A 24454-nucleotide genomic window follows, 5' to 3' on the forward strand; every position below is an offset into this window, starting at 1 on the left:
AGCGGGGCGGGCGGGGGCCGCAGCCGGAGCGGGAGGAGCCGCCGGGCGGGACGCGAGCGGGGTGAGGCCGCGGGCGCGGGCGGGGGTCGCGGGGGGCCCGGATTGCGGCCTCTGACCGCGGGCTGGGCCGGGGGGATCCCCGGCTTGTGGAGGCCGGAGCCGGGGTGGGGGGTGTCCTGCTTAGTTTATTGATTTATTTTTAAGAATATCCCCTGGCTGGGGCTCCTCTGCCTCAGGGGAGCACGGGCGAGGCCGTGGGGCTGTGGCCGGCTCAGGGTCCCTCCGGAGGGGTTTCAGAGCAAGGCTGGGACCTGATCCCCTGGCAGGGCGAGAGAGGCGGCACCAAGCAGATGGGAATATATTTTTATATCTATATCTATATATATGTACATCACTGTAGGTTCACCCGCAAGGCGAGCGAGCTTTCCCTTTTAAAGACTCCTCCAGCGCCGTTTCTGTCTAAATATTTACCTTGTAAAGCCTTGGACTAACCACGCTGGGGTCTGTGGGCAGAGCTGGGTGCTGGGGTGCAAACCCTGCCAGCCAAGTGCCATCACTGTTTCTGTTCATGGAGAGAGCTGCTGATTCCTCCCGGGGTGCTGGAGTTCATAAAAAACCAGAATAACATATGGGTTCCTCGTTCAAAGGCCTCTCTCTAAGGGGTTTGCAAGGGATGAGCCCTGCTCAGTGTGTGTGGTGGCAAAGAGGGTACAGTAGCCTGTTGTTATTATTTTGTAGGGATAGGAAGGGAAATAATGGGTTGTTATTTGTTTTTTAAGGCCTCATCTGTTCTCCCAGCAATGTGGAAGCATAATGCCTTATTTCCTAGCTGGAGGATTGAGTTACTCTTGAATTTGTCAAGGAGGAGGATTGGGTTTTCAGTGTCTGTGATTTACAGGGGTTGTCTACAAAGGTGTTTGCTCAGAGCGGAATGTAAATGGAGAGGGGTGGGAACTGGGATATATCTCAGTGTTGTATTTTAGCAGGATTTTTGTGTTGTTTGGAAAAGGGGAAACCACAGTGTTTGACAGCATTTCTGTGGGGATGTTTGTTATAAGTGGTTCCAGGCAGATCCTGCAAGCAGGAGAAGCTTGTTGAATCTGCTGGAATTCTGCACGGGACAGCTTCAGGGGGGAAAGCTTTGGCACTTGGGAGCCAGAGGACACCAGATAATCTTTTAGACCACTTAGCACAGCACTTACAGTGTCCAGGCAACTGGAGTAACCAGAAAAGCTGGAGGGGGGGAAAAAAAAGGCCTTTAATATCCTGCAGATGTGCTGGCTCCTGCTTGTTCCACGAATCAGGGTATTGCATGAATGAAAGAGTTAGCAAAGCAATGGCTTGTTTTTATTGTCACGTGCATGGCAGGTGCTTTACAGAGGAGAAAAAGAAGTTCTTGTCTTGGAGAGGTTAATATGAGATATTATTGACCCAACCTGCTTTGCTTGCCCATGGGGCTGCTCAGGTGGCAAGATCTGGGACAAATATTTGCATGGAATGCAGGAATGCTGGTAGAAGAAGGCCAGAAGCTAATTAACCTGGTAATGCAGTGCAGTATGTTCTCAGAGTTGGGTTTTAATTTGGCATTTTTACCTTTTTGGTGTTTCTGTGGCTAGAAGTTTGACGCTGATGTTAATATAACATCTGACATTAACTGCTGGAGTTGCTTAGGCAGCTGCTGACCAAACAAATCAGGGTTATTTTTCTGCCAGATAATTTTCCTGATCTGATGCTCCATGTGACCACATAAACAAGTGTGCAAGGGCAGAACAGGGGGGACCTTGTGGGGAGAAGAGCAATCACTGAAGCTGTGAAACTGGGGGGTTTTGAAAATACATCCCAGTGTTGCACTAAAAAGAAGATCTGAACATCACCCTTGCTTGAGTTGTGACTTGTAGGTGGTTTAGGGGCAGAGCTGTCAGCCAGTTCTTTAAAGGCAAATCAGAGTTCAGATCTGAGCTTTATCATGTCTCCAGTGCTGTCCATACATAGAGCTGTGGCTGATTTGTGCCGTGGGAGCAGCCAGAACAAATTGCAGCTGAGCAAATCTGAGTTTAGGTGGTTTGTTACTTAGGGCTGGTCAGTGGGTGCTCAGGTGAGCAGAGCCCTGTCAATAGTTACAGTTCTCACAGTGCAGGGACAGAATTTGGGGAGCAAAGTGGTGGATTGGTGAAGTGGATTCATGAGCTGGTTCCTGGGGCCAGGAAACTGTAGAGCAAAATGGGGACAGGGCCGTGATTTCAGTTTTCAGCTGTGATTATCCATGGTGCTTCTTGTGTTTTTATGTGATGATCCTCAGGCTGTGCTCTCAGGGCAGAGCATTGCTCAACTCTCTCCCAGCTGGCCCAGTTTGATCAGGTTAGTGTTACCCACATCAGAAACGAGAGGCAAAGCAAAGCTCTGCAGATTCTGCCTTTCCCCCAGGCAGTGGCAGTGTTTTTTCCCAGGCAATGGGAAAATTTTTTACAGTGTGATTCTCACATTGGCAGCTTGTACCTTGTCCAGCAATTTTTCTTTACATCTTTTCTTGAGCCCATGAGCTGCTGTCAAAGAGGCCTTTGTGGCAGAGGAGAAGTGGTAGAGGAATATACTTTTTTTTTTTTTTTTTTTTGGAACTTAATGTTGATCTCTCATGGGTGTGTTCTTATATAAGTGCGAAATAATTTGCTGTCAAATGCCATTTTGTCACCCAGCACAATGCAGTTCTTGCTGGGATATTTAGTTCTGTGGCATCTCTGACCTGCAGGCAAACTTGGAGAGGAAGGTGGGGGCTTTGTTGCCTGCAGGGCAGCTGCTCCCACGTTGCTGTTACTCAAGAATCAGTTGGCTTTGACATTAGGTTGCGAAAATTTAAACAAATTGTGAACTGCCGAACTTTGCCCGACACATTCTGCTTGTTTCTCTGTCCTGTCCCACTGCTGACGGGGGATTTAATGAAAACAAATCTGGGTTGAAATAAGCGACTGAAATCGTAGCACGGGAGGGCTTAGCAGGGCTGCTGTGTGTGATGATCAGCTTTGTATTGTTGGCTTTTGTACTCGGTGAGCAATTGCTTTATGGGACGGATTCATTTGGAGGAAATGAATAAATGGGGTTTCATGGATTTCTGGGAAGCTTTGTTCATTTACATAAGCTGCGAATCTCGGCCGGTTCTGCTCTTGTCAGGAAATTTCACGGCTTCTTTGAGTCGGTGGGAGATCCTGAAGCAGCAGAGACTGTTAGGGGTGCAGCTCAGTGTTGTGCTGTTGGCTGGGAGCAGGTTTGCTCCAGAGGATCCTTCCTTCATTCCTGGGATGGCTGTGATGTGTGGCTGCAGTTGATTTCTGTTAACACACCCCATCTCTCCTCAGGGATTTCTCCTCGGAGGCCATGGAGCTTTCAGCCAACGAGCTCAGCATCTATGACAAGCTCTCAGAGACCATTGATCTGGTGAGGCAGACTGGCCACCAGTGTGGCATGTCAGAAAAAGCCATTGAGAAGTTCATCAAGCAACTCTTGGAGAGAAATGAACCCCAGAGGGGCCCTCCACGGTACCCTGTCTTAGTGGCTCTCTACAAGGTAAGAGTGACTTTTGTGCATGAACACAGCATTTGAGGGTCAGGATTCTCCTTTGCACCTGAGCTTTTTATTTCCCATTGCATTTTCTTGATGAATTTTCCAAGATCTTCATTTAAAAAGCTGTGAAGTGTAGCTTCCTTCCTTCATGCCATGAGCTGCTTTGAGAACAGCTGTCCAAGATTTGGAATTGCTCGTGTGCTGTAAATTTTTGTTGTCCACATCTTCCTCTCCCATAAATTATTAAATAATGAGATTTGGATTGATTTTTCAGACTAAGATTCCTAGTGTTGGCATCCTGAATGGAAATGTGAGGAAGGAAAGAGATTCTTGAAGTTCAGGGTTGAGTGAACATGAAGTGAACATGGCTCTTTTTCTGACCCTGCCACAAACTTCTACCTGTCTTTATTCTCCTTCTGGTCTATGAGATAAAGTTATTATCATCATGCTTGATGGTAGAAAAATGTTTTAAAAGCCTTAACTAAAAGATTCTGTAAAAACTTTTGCAAAGTGAGTGAAAGGGCGCTATTGTTAGGTAGGTTTGAGACCATTCAATCCCAGACTGGTTTGAGTTGGAAGAAATCTTGAAGATCATCCTGTTCCAAGTCCTTTCCATGGGCAGGACACCTTCCACTAGACCAGATGTTTGCTTCAAGTCTAAAAATCTTCCCACTGACATAATATTCAGTAATACTTTAGTGTCATCTCTACAAATCCATTGCAATGGATTTTATTTGGAAAAAAATTCAAGCTCTCTTCCTCGTGTCCTATAAAAAGCTGTAAAATGAGGCAGGAGAACAGGAAACTGCAAATTTGAACTTTCAGCTTCTGTTCTTGTTTTTGCTGTTGATTCAGTTTGACTTTGGCCAGGGGGAGAAATGCGTCATGTCATCTCTTTAAGGCTTATTTGGGATTCTGCTATGGAGGAGGGAGCTGGTGCCAACTCTGCCAAAGTATTTCGAGGCTTGACGGATGTTTGCAAAAGCCACAGGGTTTTCCTTGTGTAAGAGGCATGGCAGGAGTGCAAGCTTTTATTTGATTAGGTAGGGAGGAAAAGGAACTATCTGTAGATAATCCTGATTGATCTCATGCTGGATTATTTGCAGTGCTAAAATACAGGAACAAAGCTGTTTTGTGTGGCTTGGGTTTGAAGGCTGCTTAATTTCATCTGTGGACAGCCCTAATAATAAAACTGGCTGACAACTCTGTGTACATAAATAGCATTGCAGCTGAACGAGGAGACACAGCAAAAATAAAGAGTGTTCATGCAGTGGTGCACAGCCACAGCCCTTTGATACCAGCAGAAGGTGTGTCCTGGTGTGAGGACACCTCAGCTCCTTGCAGTGTGATTAACTCTGTGCCTGTTTTCCCTTGCAGGGACTGCTCACCCTGGGCTTGGTGTTGCTGACTGTTTATCTGGTGATCCAGCCCTACAACCCTCTGCCACCTGAAGCACCACTCTCCAGAGCCCAGGCCTGGGGCTCCCTCGTTGGGCACATCCGGCTGCTGTCCCTGCCCATTGCCAAGAAGTACATGTTGGAGAGTAAGGAAATGTTTTCCCTGCTATAACATAAGCCTAGCAAGAAATACCAACTTAAATACCAGCCACGAGAGTCACTCGAATGTCTCCAGGGTGCCACAAATGTGTTGCTGGCTTGGCATCATGGTTTTCTCTTTTCCTACCACTGAACTTAAAAATAGCAGCCTGAGTTCTAGCTTCACTGGGACTGAGGCATATTTTATCTCTAACTTGATAATTTTGTTCTTGCACATTCTCTTTTCCTTGCTTTTAACACCTCGGGTCTTTCTTCCACAAGAGTTCCCTTTTCTCTAGAAATCTTTGCACTTTTGAGAACCAGAACTGAGATAGCTCTGCTAGGGAAATGTCACCTTTTCTTGTTTTTTTTCTGAGTAAGGCAAAACCAGTTTCTCAACCAAATCTTGATATCTGCGAGCAAAGTGTAAAAACCTCAACTTTTGGCCTGGTTTAAGGAAAAGGAGTTTGTGCCAAGTGGCATATTGTGAAAGGCCTGGGGGATTGAGTGCTGTCGTGTTTACGTGACATTAAGGGCAATGTGTGTGTGGGGGAGGAAGTCAGATAAGGGTTCCCTGTGAGGTGATCCCATCACAGGAGAGCAACATCCTAGATTTTCCTAGAATGGCACAATAGAAATGGAAAAGTTTGGCTATTTCTCATTCTTGGTTAATCATTTCACTGACTTAGCCTGGCAGGTGGGTGCAAGCCTGGGCTCTGCCTCTGCTGGAACACAAAGACTGTCAGTGATGATAAAGCTGTGAATTATTTTGAGCAGGGATGTGGCACAATGTTGATGGTCTGGTGGCTCACTGTAAAAACAAACTCCTGTAGCCATGCCCTTGTCATGGTTATATTTAGCTTGGGTACCTCATTGTGTTGGAGTTGTCTGTGTTGGCTCTGACCTTCCTGCCAGAGCTAAAAAGGGCTCCCTGAAATGGCAGCACCATTCTGCATTCTCTCCCTCCCTCTTGCTGACATGGGATTTCTGCTGATTCCAATTTGTATGGGTGGGGCAGGGTATCCCCCATTGTTCCTCTTATTCCTTATGGATTGGGATATCTCTGGGAATGAAAAACAAAGGTGAGAAGATGGCTCTGATATGCACATGACATTAAGAGCTTGCTTATCTACTACATTCCAGCTTTTCCATGGGTGAACACCTCCCTGCTCCTGTATTGAGATGGAATCCAGTGGGAATTTTAATGCTTATTTCATTTTTCACAAAGGCCAGGAGTGACAGGACAAGGGGAAATGACCTAAATGTGAAGGCAGGTTGGACATTAGGAAGAAATTCTTCCCTGTGAGGGTGGGGAGGCCCTGGCACAGGTTGCTCAGAAAAGCTGTGGCTGCCCCATCTCTGGAAGCTTTCAAGACCAGTTTGGGCAGAGCTTGGAGCAACCTGGGACCGTGGAAGGTGTCCCTGCCCATGGCATGGGGTGAAGCAAGGTGAATTTTAAGGTCCCTTCCAACCCAAACCATTCTGTGGTTCTGTTGTGCTTGTTCAATCAGATTTTGTCCAGAAAGTTGACAGGTTCTTCCTTCAGCTACCACAGGGTCCCTTTGGATGAGAAGAGCCCAGGGAGGTTCCTTAGCACAGCTAAAGTTTGTAGGACAAGGGCTGCCTGAAACCATGAGGATCTCCTTGTAAAGATAAATAAGAGCAGGAGCAGTTCTGGCCTACCTTTGGAAAAATCAGCTGCATGATGATGAGATGGGGAAACATCCAGAGGAACAGGGGAAAAGGGAAAGGTGGATGGAGAGGAAGGATGCAGTGTTTTTATTTAAATGACATAAAATCCCTCATGTCTCTGTGAGCCCTGTAAGTCTTCAGAAGTGATGAGCAATAGGGTGGGCAGCAATCCAGTTCTGGGGAAAGAGGAGAGGGGAGAGGCAGTTCCTGCTCTCTTTTTCACAGAATTAGGTTGTGGTGGAAGCCACAGCATGTCCCAGTTAACAGATTGACTTGGGGTTGGCTGGAGTGACTTTGATCCTGGACAAGACCCTGGCTATTGAAATGGGAGAGTGCAGCACCCCGGCTGAACCTTGGCTGGGTTCCTGTGGGAATCCCTCATGTCCTGGCTTCCCAGCAGGCAGCTGCAGCCACCAACACTGTCCCAGTGACACTGGTGTCACCATCACAGCTTGCTGCCCACAGGACACTGGTGAAGCCATCCAGCAGGGATCTGGAAGAGGCAGTTCCATGGCTTGGGGCTGAGTGCTCTCCCTGCTTTTTGTTTGTTGTATTATTTTGCCCCTAATTTTGGCCTTGTGGTCTGCTGAAGGGAAGGGGTAAAGCTGCATTTTGTGTCTTCTTTGTTGATGAGAGTTTAAGTCCAGGAGGTCTTGCAGGCAGGTCTGGTGTTCTGTATCTGATCACAGAATGCCAGAATAGTTTGGGTTGGAAGGGACCATTGCAGGTCACCCAGTCCAACCCCACTTTCAAGGCAGGGTGACCTGGAACAGGTGGGTTTGGAATGGGTACAGAGGGGGGGACATGACCTCCCTGGCAGCTGTTCCAGTGCTCTGCCACCCTCCATGGAAAGAAGTTGGAATTTCCTATGTTTTACTTTGTGGCTAAAACATGTTGTTGGGCACCATGGAGAAGTCTGGCACATCCTCTTGGCATCCCTTGGAGATATTTATATGCCTTAATGAGATCCCCTCTGAGTCTCCTGTCTCTAGAAGGGAGATGTTTGCACTGTGCCTGAGCAGCAGAGAAAACCACTAATGAAGGGACTCGACGTACAGACTCCTCTTCCTTTCCCAATCTGGGTTCTGGGAAGAAAATTTTGAGGGGGCTGAGGATGGAGCTTGGAGCTTTCTGTGCTTGGGCACCAGTTCAAAGCCAGCTTGGGCTGTTCCTGTTGGAAACCACCTGGTGTCAGCTGGAGGCTGCCGTGGCCCACAGCAGTGCTGGCACACGTTACCCTGCCATGGACACGGGTGGTCTGGCTCCTTCCTCAGTGCCTGGGCAGGCAGGGGCAGCCTGGGCTCTGCTGTCCCTCCTGAGCTTTGGGGCAGCTTTCCTGTTGAGGTTCTGTTCCTGTTGAGGAAGCTTTCTGGGGTTGAGGTTGGAGCCTGCTCTGCTGGGAGGTGTGGGCTGAGCAGCCAGGTTTGTGTTGCAGAACAAGGGCAGCTCAGTTGTTGGGTTTCCCCTGAGAGGCAAGAGCTCCAGTCAGAGTGGTGGTGAGGCTTTGGGAGGTGCAGAGGTGCAGGATGTGCTCCCCCCTCCCTCCTGCTGATGGTGACCTGCCCTCCATCCTTGTGCCTTCCACCCAGGGGTGGTGCTGTGGGTGACAAGGGCTGTCAGTGCCTGTGGGTGGACCTTTGAGCAGCCGAGGTGAGGAGCAGCATCCACAAAACTCTCTTGCATTGTTTATAGGATTGAGTCCAAAGTAAATTTCCTTTTTGCCTGTCTCTGTGCTCTCTTTCTTGCTGACTTTTTTCCCCGGATCAATTCCCATATTAAACCTTATGTTCCCACCCTTTGTTCCTTGATAGCTGACTCTTAGACCCTTGGGCCTGTGCCTCTCTTCCAGCTGTTTTCCCAGGCGAGATCCCTGTGGTTGGGGAAAAGGTCTGTGGAAATGTGCTTTGCATTTGCTCTTCCTGAGCTGGTGTTTATGCAGAGCTTGTGAAAGCCCTGTTGCTGGGTCACATTGGCTGCTCTTCATTTATAACCCCAGAGAGGTTATAAAGGGCAGTGGGCTGTCAGACCTCTGGGTCTACCTGCTGTAAGGAACATGGTGTATTTTGATGGGTTAACTCACAGCTATCTAATGCTATTCCAGGGAAATGTAAGACCTGTGCATTCTGGATTAATTTCTCACACAGGCTGGGATGGACAATTCCCGCTGTGTTTCAGTTCTCAGGTGCAAAATGGGGGTACAAGTGCTCCTCTCTCCCAGCATTAGGAAGCATTAGGGATACATGAGCTCTCAAAGTCTTCAGTAAAGCCAAATGAAAAGGGGTTTTCTATTCTTTTACAGAAATTTTAAAACCACACTGGTGGTCACTCTACCTGATTTTTCTTTCCTTCACAACTGTGTCATCCCTATAGCTTTGTTAATATCTAAATATGATTTTGATGTCAGCTGGTTGGTAACTGTTCCCTGCCAGCCATGCAATGATGTGATGAGCAGGGCATTAAGCTGCTCTCACATTAACTCATGTGTCAGCCTGTGGTAAGTTCAGTCCTTGCAGCTCAAAAACCTCAGCAGAGCAGGTCTGTCAGTGGGGAACAGGCTGTGACCCAGTGTGACAATTTGCACGTTGTACTGGTAGCAGGGGGTGTAATGACCTCAAGGAAATCCAGCTTTGCTTTTAATAATGACACTTGGTCCTGGGCACACTCATCCTGCACAGCCCAGAATCAGCTGGGTCAGTAACTGCTCAGCACACCTAAAATCAGACAAAAGCACACATGGATCTCAGTGTTGGAAAAGAGATCCTGTGCAAGTTATCCCCAGCTTGGAGAAGAAGTGTTAAATACCCCTTTTTGCCTAGACCAGTAGGGCTAAAATCACGTTTACGGCTTTATGTGTAATTATTGTAGAGAAAGGAGCCCAGCTGGAGGAGCAGTGTTTAGCAACACCTTGTAAATGGCCTGTCACTGTGTTACTAAAGCCTGCTGGGTGCCAGAGCTGTTTGTGGGGATGGGTCACAGCAGGCTGGGGACTGGGGGAGGGCAGCAGCTGGTTACTGGGAGAGGGCAGCAGCCTCTGCCTCTTGGCTGGCCCACCTTGGGTTTAGCTGGAGGCTTGCCTTGGCACTTGGCCAGCCCCTGTCTCTTCCCTGATCTTAACCCTTTGCAGGCAAAACACTTTTCCCTATACTTCTCTCACTCCAGCCTTTGGAGAGTTTTTATCCTTGGCACAGCTTTTTGCAGAAGCCTGCCTTGCATGGAGACTTGCTGTTTCTTGAGAGCAGCCTGGGCACCCAGATATTCATCCAGCCTTTCCCTGTGAGCTGAGCCCCCAGATATTCATCCAGCCTTTCCCTGTGAGCTGAGCACTCAGGTGTTTATCCAGCCTTTTCCTGTGAGCTGAGCACCCAGATACTCATCCAGCCTTTCCCTGTGAGCTGAGCACCCAGATATTCATGCAGCCTTTTCCTTAGAGCTGAGCATCTAGGTGTTCATCCAGCCTTTTCCTTAGAGCTGAGCACCCAGGTGTTCATCCAGCCTTTCCCTGTGAGCTGAGCACCCAGATATTCATCCAGCCTTTTCCTTAGAGCTGAGCACCCAGATCTTCATCCAGCCTTTCCCTGTGAGCTGAGCACTCAGGTGTTTATCCAGCCTTTCCCTGTGAGCTGAGCACCCAGGTGTTCATCCAGCCTTTCCCTGTGAGCTGAGCACCCAGGTGTTCATCCAGCCTTTCCCTGTGAGCTGAGCACCCAGATATTCATCCAGCCTTTCCTTAGAGCTGAGCACCCAGATCTTCATCCAGCCTTTCCTGTGAGCTGAGCACCCAGGTGTTCATCCAGCCTTTCCCTGAGAGCTGAGCACCCAGATATTCATCCAGCCTTTTCCTTAGAGCTGAGCACCCAGGTGTTCATCCAACCTTTCCCTGTGAGCTGAGCACCCAGGTGTTCATCCAGCCTTTCCCTGAGAGCTGAGCACTCAGGTGTTTATCCAGCCTTTCCCCATGGGCTTTGCAGCCCATGCTGTGTCTGACCCATTCCTGAGCCCAAGGAGCATGGGCCTGCTCAGAATAAAGGGTTGAGCAATAAGGCTGCATGGGAGGTAAAGCAGGATCTGATTTCTAACTTGTTTCCTCTCCTCTTGCTCTCAAAGGATGTTATTTTTTTTTCTCCTCAGCGAAGTTGAGCTGGTTTTTGCTCTTGTTTTCGTGTGTGTTTTTGTGCACCCGCTTTGCGGGCTGAAGCATTTGGAGGTGGTTGTGGGTCACAGCATGTGCAGGGCTCCCTCCCATCACTGCACAGCTGCCAGTTTATCTGATCTTTTGTGTATGTAAACAACCCTTTTATGATATAACCTGAAAGCAACCAGCAGACATGTGTTGGCTCGTTCAAAGGGGAAAAAAACCAGCTGACTTTGCAGGGCAGGGTGGTGCCAAGCCGTTCATACTCTGTTACTTTGGCCTTGGTTCAGCCAGTGAGCTGTTTATTTGGGTTTGCTGGCAGTAAACTAACCCCAAACCATTGTGGTGCTGTGGAACACAAAATACTCTTCCTTTTATTTCTATATCGTGAAGCCTCCAAAATTTCTTGTTTCCTCGTTTGCAGAGTGAATCCTTACTTTGGATTTGCTTCCCTGGGATCAGTGTTTGCCATAGGTGGCCTCTTGCAGAGGCGTTTAGCAGCCTGGCAGAGCCCTCTGTGCACTTGTGACACAGACATGTCAAACCTTTTACAGGCTGAGGCCACCATCAGGCAGGTGACAGCAGCTGGGAGGGGTTTGTTTCCAGAGCTGTTCCTCTGAGGCAGATTGCTCATGCAGCACAAGCTGTCACTGGGGCAGGTAACCAGAGGTGCAGCTGGACTGTGGATGCTTTCCTGACAGCTTGGCCTCTGCTTTCCATTCTCGAGACTGGTAGGTGCAGATTTCTCCTGGAAATAATGCTCTTTTGCCCCAGTGGACTGTGAATTCCTCTTGGGCTCAGCTCAGCAGACTTGATTTCACAATGTCTGGTTGGATCAAAATCATTTTCATGCTTTGCTCGGGGTTGACTAATGGTCCCTGTGCTGGTGGAGCAGCCGTTCCCCATTAGTGAGATGAACGAGTAGTTCTTCAAGCTGTTGACTTCTACTCAGAACAACAATAAAGGGGTTCTTGATGGGGCTTTTTGTAGTTGTTATTTTGTTCCTAGCTGTTCCTAAAAATGCTGTGAACCAAACTGGGAGGTACTTTCTTCTCGTGGCATAAATCTATTCAGGATACCCAGAGCTACAATAAAAGTTCAATATGAGGGAGGGGTGAGGATCTGGTGCTGAACAGGGACACTCTTTGTAGTATATATTTAAAGCCCCACTGTGATGCAGTCCTTAATCAGGACTTGCAGGCTGTAATTAATAATCCTTGTTTCCTGCCTGACTTACTTAAGAATCTATCAGTTTAGTCTGACTTTGACATGACATTATAAATGATCAAATTAATTTTTAGCCTAGTGAAGAATTTGCAGCAAGATGGAAACATTGCTTGTGCAACGAAGTGCTCCAAATGCCTCTTCCAAGCTGTGCCACCACTGTTCCTGGTAGTTACAGAGCTTGGAATTCCTACTTTTGTAAAGTAAGAATTATGGGATTTACCTGTGTAAATGTTGTGATCATGAATTGATGCCTGAATTGTTCCACTATCCCAGGTTACTCCAAGCCCCATCAAGCCTGGCCTTGAACACTTCCAGAGATGGGGCAGCCACAGCTTTTCTGGGCAGCCTGTGCCAGGGCCTCGCCACCCTCCCAGGGAAGAATTTCTTTCCAATATCCCATCTATCCCTGCCCTCTGGCAGAGGAAGCCATTCCCCCTCATCCTGACCTTGTCCCAGATCCCTCTCCAGCTCTTTGGGATCTCCTTTAGGCACTTGGAAGAGGATCCAGGGTCTCCCCAGAACCTTTTCCTCTCCAGATGAACAACCCCAGCTCTCCCAGCCTGGCTCCAGAGCAGAGCGGCTCCAGCCCTCAGAGCATTTCTGTGGCTTCCTTGGGGCTCACTCCAGCTGCACATCTTGTGTTGGGGTCCCAGAGTGGAGGCAGCTCTGCAGGTGGGGTCTCATCTGAGCAGGGCAGAGGGGCAGAATCCCCTTTTAATGAAACACCCAGGTTTGTACAATGGAACTACAAGAAAGGACAGAGAAATGTCTGGGGAATATTCAGTGCACAGCCATTCTTGGGAGCCCTGAGTTCATCCAATGCTTGCTGAAGTTGTTTGAATATTCCAAGCATTTCATTCTATGTTTGCTTGAATATTCCAAGGATTGGCCCTGGTGAAGTATGTGGTAGGTCTGGGGAAAAGTCTCATCCTCAGAAAGAAGGATGTGGGATTTGGAACCAGCCTTTGCAGGTTGTGGAGCTGCTCAGTTCATCAACCAGTCCTCTGGGGAGCTTCCTGTCAGCGACTGTGGGTGATGGCAGCAACAGCCCCTACAGACACAGCACCTGGGGGGCTCTGAACTCCTGGGGGGTCTCCCTGGGGCCAGACTTCCTGTGCAGACCTGGCAGGTGCTTGCCTGGTGGAGATTGCTACAGCCTTGCAGCCCTGAGTGCTAGGGAGCAAAGCGGCGTGGTGGGGAGCCAGCAAACTGCCTCAGCACCTGCAGTGCTACAAGCAGGAGGTTTTTGTGTTTTGAACACTTTGTTAGGGTCAGGAGCAGCCCTTGGCTCTGTATCCTGCAGGAACAAGAGTTCCCCCTGCTAGAGGCTTCCCTTTGAACCTTCTGTAGTGGCAGATTGATCCTGCACCCTCTGTATGGTCCCTAAAGAGAGCAGGGCTTGCTGAGATCCTGCTCTCACATCCATGTGGGCAAGTTTCCATGAGTTAATTTGCTTTGCTGCAATGGGCAGAAGCAGGGCCAGGTCTTCTCAGGAGCTATGAGTTTACAATCTGATCATCCACACCCAGCATCTCTGGGGCTGTGCACACACACCCCTCTCTAGTGCTGTGGGCAGCCAAAAATTCGGGAGATCCTCTGTGAAAACAGCCAAGAAGGGCGGGGTACTCATTTTAAATTGAGGGTGACTTGAAAATTATTTTTCTGCATAGTGGAAAGTAGAGTCATAAACTCCTTGTAGTATTAATCATAGATGTGTTTTAAGGGAAGATTGTTATCTTTTGGTCTGTGCTGTGTTAGCAGCTGAAAATCCCAGGCCTGGCTCTGCTAGGAGCTCTCCTGACACAGGGGAGAAGGCAGCTCTTGTTCTGGAGAAATAATAACACATAAAAGGAAATATGAGGTGGTTATGGCCGATGGGGAACTGAAGTTCTGTTGAACAAAGGCTGCCCCTCGAAAAGGGGTGAGAAAGCAGAGAGAAGTTGGCCCCACTTGTGTCGTGTAATGGATAGTTGGATGTGTCACTGCTCCAGCTGCTCTCCTGCACTCCAGCTCCTCGGGGATCATTGCCCACGCCCAGCACTTCAGCGTGGTGTGGATGGGAGTGGATGAGACCATGGTGTGAGGGCTGGGCTGGGATGAAAGGAGCATCTTCCATTTGCATCCCTGAGCAGCGTGTGTGAGCACAGACAGCGCCCAGCCGCCACCAGAGCAATCCCCAGGGTGTCTGGGCAGGCAGGGTGATAATGTAAAAGGCATGCAGGGAGGGCAAGGAGACAAAATCAGCATCCTGGGTGAAATCCTGCCCTGGTCCCCAGTGGCAGTTTGCTCCTGTGTGCCCCATCTCTCCTCCTGCCCTCCCTGGGAAGGGCAGGCGCTGCCTGTGCTTGTCATGCCAGTCACACACATGCTGGTGCACTGACTAACACCCTCCACAATAAATCTAAAAGATTAATTACTAGGGGAAAAAAAAAAAATCCCACAACCCCACTTGCAGCGTTTGAAATGCATCTCAGCCACTGCTCTGCTCTGGTTATTCATGGGAAAAGAAATCACCTCCTGAATCGAGCAATTGAGAATGCAAATATCCCAGCCTGGCTCAAAAGAGGAATCAAGCTCTGCACTGTCAAGCTGATTAGCATCCTGTTCCGTGGGGTACTGCCCTGAGCCCAGAGGGAAAATTTGGGGACAACTGTGCTTAATGCTTGGGGATGAGGTTTCTGAGTTTTGCCCAGAGAGAAATTACAGCCTTGCTACGCCCCATCTGATGACAGAGCATAGAGATGTTTTCGTGTTCTCTTCACAGTGACTGCCCTTTCTCTGGTGAGATCTTTCAGCCTTTTGTTTCCTGTCACTGACCAGCTGTTTTTTGTGAGTTGAGTTTTTTTGTTGCTGTAAAACTGAAGCTTTGCACAGGCAGTGGAACAAAGATTTTCTTTTTTCTCTTGTGAGCAGGGAGGGAAAGTACATTGGAGCAGTTTCTCATGGGACTGGGACTTCTGCTTGCAAGAAGGATTTTACACTTTGTTTTGCCTTTTTCCTCTTTCCCTGAAAGCAGTGTAGATGCCTCTTCCAGAAAGACTAGGAATTATATCCTGATCCTTTTCAGTCCATATCCCAGCAGTAGGGTGGGAAATGCAGCATTTAGGAGTTGGAAATACTCAGCAAGAAAGAAGCAAAATGAATCCCAGTCTGCTCCTTGTTGTTATGTCCAAATGAACATAAATCCTCTGCAGCATTCCTCGTGGCCCATTGCAGATGTCAGAGAGGAAAATGAAACAAGAGTGTCCCTCTGAAGTGCTGTTCATCCCTTCTTAGCCCTGTGCAGGAGCATGAGTGTGGCTGGAAGTTGCAGTGGCAGTGACAAGCAGTTTGTGCATGGTCTTTTTTGCCCCAAAAAGCTGCTCTGTATCTTTGTTTCCCAACTTGATTTTTCAGCCAAACTTCACTCTTCTTTCTCCCTTTTCCATCCCCTCCATTTTTCCAAGTTTGCCTGCAGCAATGTCCAGGAGGCTTTGGGGCTGGTAGGGTGGGCCTGCTGGTGAGCACAGATCCCTGGATATTTCATGTGAGATGGGTCCCAGGCCTTGGGTTTTTCCTGACCCACCCTGACAGATCAGGCCTGGGATGGGTTTGCTGCCACTGCCCAAGTTAAGCCTCTCCTGTTGGATTAAGGCTGCAGAACCAGGGCTGTCACTGCCATAAAATCTGTGTTTGAAGTGGAATTTCCATTAAGCTCTGCCATTTCTCACAACCTGCTGCTGTATCTCCCAATTAAAAAATTTGTCTTGGGGACGTTACAACTGGATATCAGGGCAAGGTTCCTCCCCCAGAGGGTTCTGGGCACTGCCCAGGCTCCCCAGGGAATGGGCACAGCCCTGAGGCTGCTGGAGCTCCAGAGTGTTTGGACACCACTCTCAGACACAGGGTGGGAGTTTGGGATGTCTCTGTGCAGGGCCAGGAGTTGGAATTTGATCTTTGTGTGGTTCTGTAAATTAGAGCCACACCCTTTCAGAGTGGTGGCTGCCCTGCACATCCTTTCCATAGAAATGCATGGGGTGTTCAGCATTGTCCTGCTCATTCCCTGCTGCAACAATTCCCTTCTCTTAATGTTTCTTTGGTTTTTTGGGAGAGCTGTTAATTGCAGGAGGGAGGTGGGATATAGGCATCAAGTTGGTGTTTTCATGTAAAAATTAAATTTTTGAAGATGTAAACATATGCAGTGTTCATCGTAGGCCAGTTCAGCTGATTGTGGTGTAACAACAATTTTTGGAATTTAAAATGGATGTGGCTGTGGTCCAGGGGTTGCTCGTGCTGGGACTTTTCTCCCAGTTTCACCTTCAAGTCAATGCATAGGATGAATGAAAACAGCAGCAGCATGTCTTGGTGAAATCTGACATTTCCCAGCATCTTCTGCACATCAGAGATTGGCACCATTGCCTGGGACAAATTTCTGAATTAACACAGTGGGAAAGGGGAGAATGATGATTTCAGGTATGTCCTAGCAGGGTTCATGACACCAGTGCTAACCATGTAGGAGTTACTCTTTCCACCCTGAATCTATTTTTGGTTTACTGGGTGTTACCTCCTTGATAACACCTTTGGGTTGCTCATGAAACAACTTATGGAGTTGTTTCAGTTTAATTACACTACATATGATGGTTGCCATCCCTCTGTTGCTCATGGAAGGGTAGCTGAGCTGTGTGCCTCATGTACAGAGAAGTGGAATTTCCATGAGCTCTCCCATTGCTCACAACCTTCAGCTCTATCTCCAAAATGTGCTGGAAACATTCTCTCCAGCTCCCTGCCTGCTCAAGCTGCTTCTTTTTGAGTTACAGCCATCAGAAACTATAAGAAATCTCAGTGTTTCATGTTAGGGATAATGAGTTTGTAATTGAATTTGTCTCCTTTCCATTCCATTTTTGGTCTTACTAAAGAGGTTTCCCTTGTTTCTTCCCCAGAATGCCAGGACTGGTGGGCAGCAGGTTGCAGACAGAACACTTCTGCACTTCCTGCAAACTGCACAGTCTGTTCTGCTGTGAAAAGCCTTCACATAGTGACAGACTTCAGAGAGCTATCAGAAAAGCTCCAGAGGCATCAGCCTTTTCTAATCAAGGTAATGCAGGGATTTGTGAGGCTGGGTGATGAGTCCAAACTCTTGAACAGCACAAGCCCAAAACCCCTGCCCAGGATTTTCACCCATGAACTCAAGCTGCTCATTCAGGACACGTGTCTAAGAAGACATTTCACTCCTTTAAAGATGTGGGAGGAAAGAGCTCCCTGCATTGTTTCTCTGACTAATGATCATTGTATTTGGACACTTAGCAATCCATGTGGCTGTTGCTTTTGGATATTTTCTAGTGGGAGGGAAATGGCAGTAGGGAGCAACCCTGTGGGCACAGCTTTTATCTTTGTCTCATGTTCTTTAAGACAGGGCAGCACCTCTCCTATGAAGAACTGAAGCATTTTCAGTCCCAGGATCCAGAACTGGCAGAGGTTATAATAGAAGAAAATTCAGCTGAATTATGGAGCTGCCCATTTTTCTTTCCCTGGTGAGTCAGACAAAACATGTGATGGATGGACACATCCTTTCTGTAGGGGTGCTCAGGCTCTCCTGTGTGAACCAGCAGTGCCTGCAAGTTGCAGTTTAACTGGAGGGAAGGTGTACAGGAGTGGGTTAGAGGCTGCTTCTGCTTGCTGGCACTGATTTGTTCTGAGGACAAGACTTCTGCACTAAAAATGGAGAGTTGGTGCTTGGTCTCCAGCTATTGCTCCTCTTACATGATAAAATTATCCCAGGAACTGCCTGGTCCCGTTCTTCAGGCTGTAAATCATCTGGGCTGTGACTGATCACCTGAGGCAACTGGTTCACATTTCTATCACCTCTGTCTGCTCAGTGGAAATCCTCCACCACTGGTGCTGACTGAGAAGAGATGCCATGACTTCTGCAAACACTGGGAAGTAATGGAAAGCCAAAGAATCCTGCAGTTTGTGTTTGGTCTTGTGCAGAAAATGTGGCCAGCACTTATCCTGCCCCTGTTATCCAAAAGCTCTTTGCCAAAGCCGTTAATGGGAACAAGACATGTGAGCAACTCAGCTCTCTGAGGTCTCAGAGCCAGCACTGGTAGAGGGATGGTCAGGGTGCAGAAGAATTAATCATGTTAGTCCCCTAGACAGGGATGTAAAGATAACAAGGCCCACCTGGCCTTTTCCAGTTACATTTCCTGGTCTAGAGAATAGCCTTGGATCCCCCCCTGGCTCACAGTGTGGGCTCAGTTATGGTTGTGTATGATGCCACCTCTCTGCATCTTTTGTAATTAATGGATCTGGTCAATGACTTGGATCATTTTAAGGGAAAATGAGAGGGAAACGAAGTTCAGGCATCCATAAGGACCTGTTTGCTCCCTCTTTAGATGGTCCTGGTGCAGGAGCCCAGAGGAGAGTGGGAAGGAGGAGATTTAGAGGTTGAATTTTGCTCCTGCCTCCCAGGGCTAGTCTGTCATGCTGTTTATCAAGCATGAACGTTTGGCAAGAATTTTATCTGGAAAGTAGCTTTTAAATGCAAACATTATCATTGTATGATGATTGTTTAATATGGGCTGGTTTGTTTAGGAACAAGTCTGTGAATAGATCCCGGATTCTCCAGGAGTTTTTCCCTGCTTCCTCGTTGCTGTCCTTCCCCAAGACAGTGTCTCTGGAGAGCTGCTTCCTCATCCGCCACCCAGATTTGGGGAATAAGGTGAGAAATTAATTCCAAAGGCATTCTCCTCCTGTCCATGAGTTGTCTCCCAGCAGCTCTGAGTTTTTATGGGATTTTCAGGGTATTTTTAGCTGATACAGTCCTGGAAAGGAGCTCTTGGGGTTGTCTCAGTTCTGTCCATCCCTGTGTAAAATGGCACCTCAAGGTGGTTGTGCCTCCCAGCACTTGTGTCCAGTTTGGGGCAGGAGATAGCTTGTGCCCATCTCCCTTGGCAACTGGAAATGTCACAGAAACAGAGGCACTTTAGAGATCACCTTGTTCCAGCACCCCTTGCCTGTTCCATTCATGTGTCTGGCCTTGCTCTGTAGTTGGGTGAGGTTTTTCTGTGCACAGTTGGGCAGAATTGTTTTAAGAGTTGCATTTTAGGAGCTGTTGCAGGCAGTGAGTCTCACTCATTCTGAGACACTTCACTGGCCTGATCTCCTCCTTTGTGTTTTCCTGAGTTGTGGGGATGTGCAGGCCCTGCCTTGCCTTGGAGCAGAGGAGAACCCTTGCTTGCAGCTGACCTCAGCTGAAATTCTGTGCTCCACTGGTAACTGGTGGAGCAGCAAACGTGTTGTTTGCTGTGTCTCACCTGCCTGCAGGGCAGTGACTGTCCCTGCTTTGGGCAGACAGAGCCAAGGAAAGCTGGCCAGGCTTTTGAAATCCTCTCCTCCTGTCCTAGAGCTACAGCCTGCACAGCCTCTTCGCTGTTGGGAGTGGGCAGCTCACCCTGACTGTTGCACCTCTGGACACGTGCAGAGGACACTGTGAGGTGTTCAAGGTGGAGCTGGAAGCTGGGGATTTGGGTGAGTACCAGAGCTGTGGCTTGCAGGGACTGGGAGTGGAATCAGGAGACTGCTTCCAGCTGGGTCTTTTCTGTCTGACACCTGGGATGGTGGTTTGTGCCATTGTCACCTCCAGAGTGGTGTGTGCCCGCTTGTCACAGCACAGGGGCGATCCTCTTGGACTGGGAGTTTGTGGCCTAGAACTCCAACACTGGAGATGCTCCAAGCTGAGCAGTGTGGGTGCACAATGGGTACTAAAAACCCAGTGCCCACTGAGGGAATTATCTTTGCAAAGAGCTCCAGCATGACCACATCCCTTTGTGGGAAATGGGAGCACTCATTAAGGATGGGTTCATCTAACAGGGCCTCTCCATTGCCTCTTCCCAAGGTTATGCCAGCACAGATCACTGGACAATGAGCTTCATGGCTAGAGGGACAGAGCCAGCTGTGATTTGTGATGGAGCTGCCAGCTAAGGATGCTGGGGTGGGAAAACAGAGCTGTTCCCAGGACAACAAGGCTTCAGCTTTGAAGCCAAGGCAACGTCTTGAGAGGAGCGAGCCGGGGCTACTGGGGCAGGCAGCTTTGCCACCCTGCATGTTTACAGTGTTTAAAAAGGACTATTTTCCTGACCCTTGAGGTAATCCTTTGCCTTTCCTCAAATGTATTTTGGGAGAAGCTCAAGCTATTTATGACCCTCCCTGTCCCCTCAGGTAAGCCCTGGGTTTGCAGCAAAGGGTTTTTTTTTCCAGGAGCAGCAGATGGATTTCTCAGGATGAGATTCACCTTATGTTCTCTGTGGATTATGGCACTTCTGAAACTTCCTGGGGGGTTTGGGAGTGGATGGGGTGTGTGACATTTCTGTGTACATTCCTCCTGAGGAGGAAGCTTTGAGCCTGTGTAGTCAGGCCAGTTCTATAAAGGGAATGAATTGGTGATGTGTCCCAGCTCTCCCTCACGTCCGCAGCTGTGTGAGCCCTGCAGAGCTGACCTTGGCTCCTGCTCCCAGGCTGGGGAGAGCCTTGAGCCTGAGGGCAGAAACTCTCACCCACTGCATCCTTCTTGTACCAAAAGAATCCCTTCAGGCCTCTCTGTGTTGTGATCGCCTTTCTGCAGCTCTCCGACAGCAGGTTGTGAGTGAGTCAAATGGTAATTGTGCTTTTCTTCACCTCCACTTCCTTTCCTGCAAAAACACCAACACACATCTTAGAGGTGCTGGCAGTGCAGGAGTTCTGGATGGAGCTGGGGCTGGGAGAGAGCAGCTCTGGCCAGCTTTCACCTCAGACACCAAGGGCTGCACAGCCATTCTCAGCTGCTCCTTGTTTTGGAGGCACTGCCTGTGTTCCCAGCCCACGGTACCTCTGGGAGCACCTGAAACCTCCCTCTTCCCTGGCATATTTTTGCATTGACTCCTTCCAGACCTGGAACTCTGTCTTCAGAATGAACGTTGGTTTTTCCTGGGTCCTTTCCAAGCTGCCTTTGCGTGTTTCCTGCTGCTGGAGCAGCGCTGTCTCCAGTGCCCTGAGAGAGGCTCGGGTTCGGGGTTTGCAGACTGCGGATGCTCCGGTCCCTTCCAAGTCTGATCCTTTGGGTCTGATCCCACTGCTGAAGATCATTTACAGATGTGTCAGGCTGAACTCCTAGGGCAGGGCTGGAGTTCAGGACATACTCTCTCACACTTGTTAATATGGAGTTGGGAGGGGTTTTGGTTGACAGCGAGTTAACTCTGTTCTCAGGAGCAAGAGCCTTTTTCTCTGTAAATATTTTAGGTACATGTAAAATGACAGATTGGGAAAATGTCTGTCCAGCCTTTGTTTTTGAGGAGAATGGGAGCAAACATTGTGCTAATCTGATTAGGAGTTGACAAAAGCTGCCAAGTGGGATGACCACTTCTGGCTCCTGTACAAGAATAAGGCAGAGGACAGTTCCTGCTCCAAAGAATTGAGTCTGAGGCCTTGACACTACAAACATTTCTATGCATAACCCTTGTTTTTCTCCTGTCAAAACAAGCCCAGCACCTGTGTCAGTCTGTGCATGGCCCTTGGTGCTGGACACACACCAGATCTAGTAGAACCAAAAGGGGAGAGTCTGGCTCTCTCAGGATAGGAAAGGACTAATATAATTTTTTACCAAGTATTAAAGGGAATTGGACTAATAGAACTTCCATTAGTGTTCTCACTGCTTGGAGTGTATTTCACACTCATGACACTACATTCAATCTTGTACATGCCAAGACACACACACACACCACCCCTCTCCCCCTCTTAAAACCTGGGTCTTAGTTAATGGAAATTTGGGAGTTCAGTGATGGCAAAATTAGGGCCTCATTAGTGACTGTTGCTATTTACACTTTGGCAGCTTCTCAAATCAAATTCAAAGGCTGACCAGGTTACTGCACCTCTTACTGCTTTTGTATCTGACCCATTTTTGTAAAGCATTTGCTCAAAGATGCTGCTGGAGCCATTCTTGCTGAGATTGTGGCGGTTTGGTGACACTGTCACTGCTAAGTGTCCTTGACTGTAACTTGTAAAAGAGCTGCGGAGATAATTCCCAAGTGTCTGTGAAATGCCTGGATTTTGAGAGTCACACTTAAGCCATTGTGGCTGTCTGGCTCTTTCAGGAAGAAGCAGAGAAAATGGATCTATTTACAGTTGTTGTTTGGACTGGGGGGAGGAAGGGGCAGGTTTGTGCCTGTTTAGCAGAAATGTTCTCAAGTAGTGCTTCTCCCTTCCTCGAAGAGTTGCAGCCTTCCTCGAAGAGTTGCAGCTGGTTGGACAGGAGCTGCTGAGTCTGGCCTGTTTGCAGAGCAGCCTTCCAAGTGCACTTTATGGGCTCTGCATAAGTTTCCAGCTCTGTCTCAGATACATTGCATATGTCCCAACCCCGCTCCCTTCGGAGCTTACATCATTTGTTTTTAAGCTCTCCGGTATATTTTCTCTTCCCCTTCCAAAGGCTGTAAGGAATTAGCTGCTAAACTATAACAGGAGGGCAGTTCTCCTGCTGATAGAGTCAATTTTGGCCGAAGTGCAGAGCCCCAGTCTGCAGCACAGCTTCCAGAGCAGCTCCTGTCTCCAGCTGCCAGAGGAGTGGTGCTCACACCTTCCACATCCCAGGGCAGGCAAGGAGCCACGGTGGGAAACCCAGAGGTGAGGCCACAAGGGCAGAATGGGATGGCCAAAGGGAGGTTTTGATACCTGGTTGTCTTCCACATCCAGAGCTGCAGCTTCCCAGCGTCCCTGGAAAGGCTGCAGGACTTCCCTGGAGAGGCTGGTGGTCCTAGTGGCTGCTGAGGTGGAACAGGGCTGTTCCTGCAGCTATTGAGGTTTCACAGCCATGATCACTTGATTCACAGAGAGGGTGTCCCACCATGGTCTCCCTCAGCTCCCCTTTTGCACTCTCTGTGCTGGTTTGGACAATCTCCCACTCCCACTCTGCCCAGCTCACACAAGTTCCCAGTTAATACATTTTAAAATCCCTTTGTGTGCTTCAGAGCTCATTGCCTGTGAGCTGGGAGGGGGATTCCTCCTCACCCCACATCCCAAAGGCTGCAAAGCTGCTCTGAAATCACACCAGAATCGGTACTACCCACGAGCCCAGCGGGCAGAGGTGAGGAGGGGGCACCTCTGCCCTTGCCAGGCTGGAAGGATGGGCTGTCCCCATCAGCTGGGCAGGAGGATCGTGGTTTAAAGCTGCTCCCCAAAGCAGGGGTCACTGACCAGTGCTGTCAGTCAGTCCCGAACTCAGGGTAACTGAAAGGAGGAGAAAGGATTATTATGATTTACTGCAGTACCAGGAAACCAGTGGCCCCATGGGAGCCAACCTGGCAGTTTCTATTGATTCTTTTTTTTTTTGCTTTCTTTGTTCCTTTTCATTTTTTTCCCTGCCCACTGTTATTGCACACATTGATTCCCCTGAGGGGTCTCTTTGCAAGGCCCTGGAGAGCTTTGAGTCAGATTCCCCATGAGTCTCCAGACTGCAGCTTCTCCCACCAGGCCTGTTTTTGGAATATTCTGGAGGAGAAGCTGCTTTGTCTGGGCTGGATCAAAGCACCTCCCTTCCCTCATGGCCTCCTGGGCTCCAGCAGCAGCAGGAGAGCATCTCATGGTAGAGATGTGAGCTCTATAATCCCCAGTGTCTCAGAAAAGGGGATCCTTCTGCCTTGAAAGCCTCTTGTTCCCTCCCTCCAGGAGGGAAATTTCCACACCCCAATCCCAGGTCCTCATTCAGCCCCACGGCCCCCAAGAGAATTATTGAACATTTCCTGGGGTGAGGCCATTTTGGTGGGTGCACAAAGAGTTTTTGCTTCCTGCAAACCAAACTTTCTCCTCTTGGTAAATTTTATAGGTAGAACTCAAAATCCTCCTCTTCAGGAACCTCCTCCTTGTAAAGGGCAGATTTAGTGTCCTGCTGAGTTAGACAAGGGAGATGCTGGACTTCCCTTTGCTTTGGAGATTCAAACAAATGGCAGGTGATTTATTTTTAGCATTATCTCCTTGTCTTGGGGAGGGGAGCCACATTCTAAAGGCTCAGAGGTGCTGGGAAGTAAAGCTATATATGCATAAAGACTGTTTCAATGCTGAACACTAAACTTAGTGATGGATTAAAAAAAAAAAAAGAATGTGAATATGCACTTAATGCAGAATTTTATGGATGGTCCTAATTTAATATATTGCAAACTTTGTAAATACTTGGGAAGAGCCTGTAAAGTATGTAAATAAATGAGATTTGTATGTAAGAAGAATAAAAAAGTTTTTAATTTTTGCAATTAAATACAAGTGTTAATGACCCTTTTCCTGATTTTTATTTTCATGTTGAATGTCAGCTATTGAG

The 24454-nt window shown here is 48.5% G+C and overlaps 1 protein-coding gene across 2 annotated transcripts; it reads left to right on the forward strand.

The window, feature by feature from the left end:
• Positions 1-24414, forward strand: C25H6orf89 (chromosome 25 C6orf89 homolog). 2 transcript variants are annotated; one of them, XM_036398495.2, is made up of 8 exons: positions 1-61; positions 3351-3558; positions 4933-5098; positions 17061-17215; positions 17530-17651; positions 18712-18838; positions 19524-19647; positions 20015-24414. In XM_036398495.2, exons 2-8 carry the CDS (start codon positions 3370-3372, stop codon positions 20098-20100), a joined length of 969 nt encoding a protein of 322 aa, XP_036254388.1. In that variant the 5' UTR covers positions 1-61; positions 3351-3369; the 3' UTR covers positions 20101-24414. The 2 variants fall into 2 exon arrangements, with proteins under 2 accessions (XP_036254388.1, XP_036254387.1); XM_036398494.2 differs by lacking the exon at positions 1-61 and adding an exon at positions 1897-2358.
• Positions 24415-24454: the final 40 nt, after the last annotated feature.

This window comes from Molothrus ater, chromosome 25 (assembly GCF_012460135.2).
Source record: "Molothrus ater isolate BHLD 08-10-18 breed brown headed cowbird chromosome 25, BPBGC_Mater_1.1, whole genome shotgun sequence".
NCBI classification, from domain to species: Eukaryota; Metazoa; Chordata; class Aves; order Passeriformes; family Icteridae; genus Molothrus; species Molothrus ater.

Coding starts and splice junctions, on each gene's coding strand:
- C25H6orf89 (XM_036398494.2), top strand. CDS start 2,264: ATGGTGCTTCTTGTGTTTTTATGTGATGATCCTCAGGCTGTGCTCTCA. Junction 17,216..17,529: donor ATCAGCCTTTTCTAATCAAG/GTAATGCAGGGA, acceptor ATGTTCTTTAAG/ACAGGGCAGCACCTCTCCTA. Junction 18,839..19,523: donor ACCCAGATTTGGGGAATAAG/GTGAGAAATTAA, acceptor CTCCTGTCCTAG/AGCTACAGCCTGCACAGCCT.